The following is an 8,050-nucleotide window of genomic DNA, read 5'->3' as shown; positions in this document are numbered from 1 at the left end:
TACAAACCGAATAAAAACTTTGAATAAACGATGGAACGATAATACATACAGAACAACTCACAAGGGTAAACATCGCTAGTGACGTGCGACTATCGATCAATCGGATGATTTTAAAAATATATACATTACATTACATGAATAGCCTGTAAATTTCCAACTGCTGTGCTAGGGCCTCCTATCCCTTTGAGGAGAAGGCTTGGAGCATATTCCACCACGCTGCTCCAATTCGGATTGGTGGATACACATGTGGCAGAATGTCGTTAAAATTAGACACATGCAGGTTTCCTCACGATGTTTTCCGTCACCGCCGAGCACGAGATGAATTATAAACACAAATTAAGCACATGAAAATTCAGTGGTGCTTGTCTGGCTTTGAACTTCCAAACATCGGTTAAGATGCACGCGTTCTAGCCACTGGGCATAATCATTGATGCATTTTAGTTTTATCTTTGTTTGAGCTTTCACTAAATTAGTTGTCACAAAAAATCTGCCGGTTTCCCTTTGCACATTCCCTTATGTAATTTCACACCAATCCACTTGCACGAATACGTACATTATGTAGTGTCATCTAAAAAATTTATTAAACTCTACGTACCCCAAGAAGTTATCGATAAAAACCTAGCCCAACTCTACACCGAGTCATATTTACAAATAAACGAAAAACTTCAGATAACAATACACAAGCGAAATTCCGGATCTAACATTTCCACCATTTCATTTCAACCGTGACATGACACAGTAGTGATGTTTAAATCAATAATAATATCGATAGTTTTAAATCTATCTAACTTTATATTGACTTCATCTAACCTCGTAAAACCAATGCTGGAACGAAATAACGTAGTCAACAAGGGCCTCTGGGTCAGAAATAAGGCGGATATCAAAAGTCCTGGTGATTTCATCTTCAGAGCGAACTCCTTAGATGCCGATAGTGTGCTGCAGAATAACTTCGAAGGATTTGGCGAAAATAATGTGCAAAATTCGCCGTTCATAGCGAGCTACTTTGAAAGAAACAAGAGGTCGCCAATTAGTAAGGCAATTTTGTTCTTTTTTTCTCTTTTTATGCAAAAGCACAATTTAAATTTAATTTAAAGTTACCAGTTTTATAGATATCCCAAATACAGTAAAAGACTTACGTAACAAAAACTATTTAATGCAATATATTGCTAGTATAGATGAAAAAAGGTAATAATTAAGATTGTCTATAGTTTGAAAAGGTTATATTTTTAAAAGTATCTGAATGGTAAAGGCTAATTATGCATTGCTCTAAGTCATTTAGATTTCCAATTTGTATCTGTTAAATACAATAGCTTACCACCTAAACATGTTGAGTTAAATTTCAACTAATATATAAACTAATGATGGCAACACTAATCTACTATTGTAAACAAGATTATAATCAGTTATTTGTCAACAGTTGAAACGAAACAGCAATCAAAAGAAAATTCAAATAGATGTAAGAATAAAACTCAATGCTTGAACAAGGATCAGCAAATCGCATCTATAGTTAAATCTAAGTTAATTTCAACCCTGAAGCCTGGATCTGTTTTCAATGAATACCCTCAGGCAGTGGCCGATTTAATCAATGATAACGAAAAATATGATGTCGATAACTTTAAACGAAATCACATTGATAATGATAAAGATATAAAAAATATAAACAAAGATACAAAAGCCATATCAAATGATCTTATTAAATCAAATAAAGATAATGCTATAAAGCTTAAAACAGGTTTTACTGAAGCCAATGAATTACTTAATACCACTTCATTTAAAATACAAGATATCAATGGAACTGAAGTAATACCAAGACGTTATAAACATAGTAATGAAGCTGAATTCACTGAATATATTGATTTAAAAGTTTCCAACGATACAGTAACTGACAAAAAGAATACTATTAGGGATGTTTACGATACAGATGAAATTATTTGGCAGAATTCGGCTCCAATTCCTGATACCAACGCGTATAAAACTTTACCAAAATTAAAGGGAAATAATCAAAATAAACCAATTACAGAAAGAGGTCTAATTAAAGTATTAACGATGCTGACAAAAACGTTCAAGAAGATTATGAAACAACATAATGATATCAAGAAAATCCACAACAGATTATATAATTTAAACGATGATTTTGTAAATAATGTTCAAGTATTAACAAAGAAATTTGAAGATTTCAACTCGAAATACTTTCATATCATGAAAGCAAATCAAGAACTAAAAGAAATGGAAATTAATTTAAACGAGAAAGAACATTATTTTTTGACTAAAGATAAAGAAATATCAAAGAATTTAATAGAATTCGAAAGTCAACAGAAGAAATTCTTAGCACAACAACGACAATTTTACGATGCACAAAAACTGATACTATCACAAAACGAAAAAATACAATCAAAACAGAATGACATAGCTAAGACTCAGAGCGATATCGCAAAACGGCAAAAGAATTTCGCGAGAATATTAAAAAAGGCCAAACAAATCTACGCAAAGAATAAAAATGTTGCTAAAGAAAAATTAAACACTGGTATTCCTAGACCGAAGCCTAATTATCTTAAAGAAAAAGCTAAAACATTTCAGCCTGAATATACAAATAGAACCACAACTGAATCAGTGAAAATCAATCTATTCTCGATACCAACAGCCAGCGGGATTGAAAATCAAGATAAATTATTACTAGACGAAAAAGATCACCATGCGATAGATGATTTAATATACAAATATTACTTCAACAACACATTCATTGACGAAATAATGAAAAAGAAAATCCTATCAACATTTTTAGCTGCTCCTGAAAACATAGATAATGTTAAAAAAAGTAAAAGAAACGAAATAAAATTGAACACAACACTTCTTTTACCAGTTAATAATACAAAGAAATACGTTAAATATAATAGAGAAAGGAGATGGATCAAGCATTCCAAGAAGAATATTCACAAACAAGACAAAACGACTGTCACTCCGGTTGCAAATATAAAAGAAAATATCATCAATATCGGCCATACACTTCCTCCTTTGAGTAGAGTTAATTTAAAAAAAACAAAAACCCAAGTGAATGACCCCTACTTGACTATGACGCTGAACTTTTGCAAAGAAATCGGACAGAATACAAACTTAAAAGCACTTGATTGGTGTGTGGAGAAAACTTTGAGAAAATTACAAGTTATGGGTAAATATAATTTGACGTCTTTGTCTGAAATATACAGAGATAAATTAAATCAAATTCAAAAATTTTCTTAGTTTAGTTAAATTTAAAGCAAGCATTGTTTTTTTTTATGGCATTGTTTGGCGGACGAGCATATGGGCCACCTGATGGTAAGTGGTCACCACCGCCCATAGACAAAGGCGCTTTAAGAAATATTAACCATTGCTTACATCACCTATGCGCCACCAACCTTGGGAACTAAGATGTTATGTCCCTTGTGCCTGTGAATACACTGGCTCACTCACCCTTCTAACCGGAACACGACAATACAGTGTACTGTTATTTGGCGGTAGAATATCTGATGAGTGGGTGGTACCTACCCAGACGGGCTTGCACAAAGCCCTACCACCAAGTGTTTCAAAAAGTATGTTCTACCGAAAAGAACCGGCAAGACATTCAGTAGTTACCCTTTCCCACCATTATAATTACAATATAAATAAACAGCGCTTTCTGGTATATATTAATACAGCACAATTTTAAATAAATTCGACTCAAATTATGTCAATGATAACGATATAAAATTACTAAAAGTTGAATTAAGGTAATATCAGGTGTTTAAAGTCAGTAGTTTTGGGTTTGTGATCCTAGACAGGATAAACGATTTTATAAGTGTACACGAAAGCTCATTATTTCAGTACAGTACGTTTTGTACAAGAAATTAACATCAGATGCTTAAAGTAATCATTCCCATCTTCATCTTTTGCTTGAAGTTAGTTAATATGTGAGTTAGTTAATACACTTATTACAGAATTTTATCCAACTCATGCAGATTTCGTTATGATTTCTTCTTTCTACCAAATTAATTATAAGCAAAATTCACATGAAATCATAATGCATCTTGTCTGAATTTAAACCAGGAATCTTCCGTCAAGATTTACTTGTTCTTATTGGGTCATCTCGTCTTTATAACTGTAGTAATGGTTGATCAATTTTCAGACTTTAAACCGGCGTCTATCATGCCACCATTAAAACAGAGCAAGGGACCACAAAAGCAAAATAATTCACAAAACATCACGTCAGAAAAGCCTTCCACATTGAGTAAGTTCATAGTGACACACACGCTTGGTGATTCACGATTCATTGTGAGATTTTTATACGTCAATCATTTAGATGACGTTTTAATAGTAAAAAAGTGGACGAGAATTTAGATAATTCTAAAAGTAATATTAAGGACACGTCACTTTTATGCTCGTTTCGTTACATGAGAGAGAAGAAATATATGACGTAGAGAGAAAGAGAGATATCAATCAGAAGTTTAAATTTGCCTACGTTTACAGAATGCACGAACAATTTTTATGTGTACAGAATTCAGACCTTATCCATTAAGAAAGTATGCTTTAAAAAAATATATTTATTTAGTTATTTTTTTATTAAATAAATATGAAACAGTACGTTGTCTATACTAAAATTATAAATGCGAAAGCAACTCTGTCTGTTGCTCTTTCGCGTCCAAACCATTGAACCAATTTTGATGAAATCTGTTATAAAGCAAGCTCGAACTGCAAGGAAGCACAAAGGCTACTGTGTCACGCCTTACACCTGACAACTAACAAACGAAGCCGCGTGACAACTAGTAGTAAATATAATAAAATTATTTTCTTATAGAAACATCGACTTTAGCAGACCTTCATCCTTCAAAGTCTACGACGACAGAACCACTACCGACCATCTTCTTTCCAGGTGAAGGAAATATTATTTTACGTACAAAAATTGTCGATACCACCATCGATAAACATTGAATATGTAGGTAATATTAATACCATACCTTAAAACAACAACGCGCCACCAACTCCGAGAACCAAGATGTTAAGTCCCTTGTACCTCTAGTTCCATCTACTCATCCGCCCTTTAATCCTGAACACGATAATACTAAGTATTGCTGTTAGGCGAATATGTGATGAGGTACCTACTCAAAATATTTAATAATATATTTAAATATTGCTCTTTAATAATAATTTTATTACATTCGTTAGAAACGCCACCTTTATGATAACTGTATCTACCTAAATTAAGTTTTTTTCCAAAACTCTTTAATGCAATCTCCTACCGTCCATGGGACTTGGACTCCTTGTATGTCCATTACCGAATAAACATATATATTTTCCTTTCACAGACAACGAAGAGCTTGAAGATAAGTTAAAAGAATACGGTAAGAACAGCCTTCTTGAATAACCTTAAAAGTGCCTATACCTATTTTGGTCATTTTTCTTCGCTCAGCCATATAAAAATGTTTACTTAATAAGCTAGTGATATTTTAATCAATCTAAAAATCTTTTTCCTATTTTGTCTAAGTTAAAAGTGATTATGATGAGTGTGATGTCCTACTGCTGGACACAGATCTTTTCTCCCTTTTCTAGGGATAGGTTTTGAGCTTATTCTACCACGTTGTCCCAATTCAGGTTGGTTATACGTGGCGGATTCTCAAGTTAAGTAAAACCCCCTCTAAAATATTCCACTGTCGCCCTTTATCCATCTCTAAAAAAGATAATTATTAAATCTTGTTCCAATTCGGTGTTCTAACGATGAATAAGTTGTTCATGATCCATTTGATGAGATAGATATGCCCAGTGGTTAGAACGCGTGCATCTTAACCGATCATTGCGGGTTCAAACCCAGACAAGCACCACTGAATTTTCATGTGCTTAATTTGAGTTTATAATTCATCTCGTGCTCGGCGGTGAAGAAAAACATCGTGAGGAAACTTGCATGTGTCTTATTTCAACGAAATTCTGCCATAAGTGTATCTACCAACCAACTACCAACTTGGAGCAACGTGGTGGAATATGCTCCAAACCTTCTCCTCAAAAGGAGAGGAGGCCTTAGCCCAGCGGTGGAAAATTTACAGGCTGCTAATGTAATGTAATGATCCATTTGGTCACCTTGACCTCGTATACTGATAAAATATTACTTTTATCAGAATTGAAACCAGATACAGAAGGGAACGTGTACTATGACGGCAGCTTGCATTCCAGTGACCTCGGCCGAATTAGTAAGGCATTATTTACCTCCTAGATCTAGTTTTCCCATTTTCCCAAAAATTTCACCACTTTTATAAATGATACAGTCCCCATCATCAGATATCTAACACACTTGAGTCATATTACCAAAACAAAATTGAATAAATATGCAAAAAACACTGATACATTGTCGTGTTGAAAAATCAGTTCTAAATGCAGATTCTAACCGATAAGAACCGGAAGCGAACTAAGTACTCGGTGTTACTTTTCTCTCAAGAAGAGATTACATATATTACGTCTATCTTTCTTAAACTCAATTTGCCACTAACCCATTGACGATGGCAGAAATGCTAGCAGCATTTGCAATTATAATTGTCTACGAAATAATGTGCCAACCCTCGAATTCCTAATAGACTAAATAATAGGGATTCATTCAATAATATAATACACTAGACAACTTTATTTCAGTAAAAGTAGACAGTGAAGGATTTTCAGACGTTATGCCGGGACTCGAGAGTGACTCCAGGGTGCAAGTGGATCCTCTCGCATTCGACCTCCAAGCACAGCGAAGAGCTGAAGTTCGCAAGTATGTATTTTTTCTATTAAATAATTATTTACTTGCAAAAATTATGCAAATACCAACACCCCTTAGTTTGTGAGCACGGCATGAATTACAAACATAAATTATTTATCTCCAATGGATATTTAAGAAATACGTACATTAAAAAATTACGACACGCATATGTTTTTGCTAACTGTACCTTTTTTTTCAGAATAAATGAAAGGATATTGAAGATGAGATTCGGCTGATTGAAGAATGGAATTAATTAATTTATTTTGAACAATATTTAAAAAAAAATGTATTATAGATCTTATTATATATAATGTTCTTTTTAATTCTCCCATATTTTATAACGAAACTAAGAAGTTTAAGTTTAATTGACTTTAGATATTATTATTTAATCATATCCTCTAGACTAATTAGACCCCACGATGTCAATTCGTAAGAAAACTTTTCAAGTATGCAATTACTCATAATCCGATGGGATGGCAATACTGACAGAGCTAAACGTGTAATTTGAACATTGATGTACTTCCATACAAATATACATCAACGATTTCACTTGCTATCTTATACTCTTAAACATAGGCCTAAACACCAATATTCATACATTGCTAAGCATTGCTAAAAGCAACTTCTATACACACTTTCATCCTCAACTTCACCCCTCTAAGTGATAATTTTTCAACTATTAGATCCACCAGCTCTAGATGTGCTCTTATGTCACTTAGTCACCTCCAAATTTTATTAAGTAAATAAATTAAAGTGGTCCCAGTATAATGCCTTGAGGTACACCAGATTCATTCAATTTCAATCGGATCTTTGTTGAGGTAAACTATTTGAACTAATCGCATTTTATCTTTTGACTTTTAAATAGATTATTATCCAATCGAGTGTAGGTCGACGTACTCAATAATTATCTACTCTACCTAAGAGAAGTACATGGAATATAGAATCAAAAGCTTTGGTTAAATCAATAGTTTAGTTAACCTTGCCCGGATTTATCCGCAACCTTCGCTTAAGATTCACATGTTCTAGGCCCTCTTAATTCTTTACTACTTCTACTTAATTTAAATCTCAACGGTCCTGATCGGTCTCTAGTCAGATGACTGGACTGTTGAGCCGTACAAAAGGGTTGCTTCTGCTCTCACTTGAGATTTTCCTGTGATGTCTAGTCTCTCAGGTTAATCGTGGTTGAAATGCGGCCAGATTGACTCCTATTGTACTCCTCGGCCATTTGATTATTGTAAATATGAGATACCATATAGGAAAAGTTAAAGTTTTTTTGTATGCCATTGTTACTACCACCACTGTTAATAAACATTAGTG

The 8,050-nt window shown here is 33.6% G+C and overlaps 1 protein-coding gene across 1 annotated transcript; it reads left to right on the top strand.

The window, feature by feature from the left end:
* The first annotated feature begins 822 nt into the window (after window positions 1-822).
* Window positions 823-6,969, top strand: LOC125074939. The gene is made up of 8 exons (XM_047686423.1): window positions 823-1,030; window positions 1,418-3,166; window positions 4,139-4,240; window positions 4,808-4,882; window positions 5,316-5,351; window positions 6,120-6,173; window positions 6,613-6,745; window positions 6,933-6,969. Exons 1-8 carry the CDS (start codon window positions 823-825, stop codon window positions 6,967-6,969), a joined length of 2,394 nt encoding a protein of 797 aa, XP_047542379.1.
* Window positions 6,970-8,050: the final 1,081 nt, after the last annotated feature.

This window comes from Vanessa atalanta, chromosome 29 (genome assembly GCF_905147765.1).
Source record: "Vanessa atalanta chromosome 29, ilVanAtal1.2, whole genome shotgun sequence".
NCBI classification, from domain to species: Eukaryota; Metazoa; Arthropoda; class Insecta; order Lepidoptera; family Nymphalidae; genus Vanessa; species Vanessa atalanta.
The sequence above is the reverse complement of the archived record's forward strand: the minus strand, read 5'-3'. Positions and strand labels throughout refer to the sequence as shown.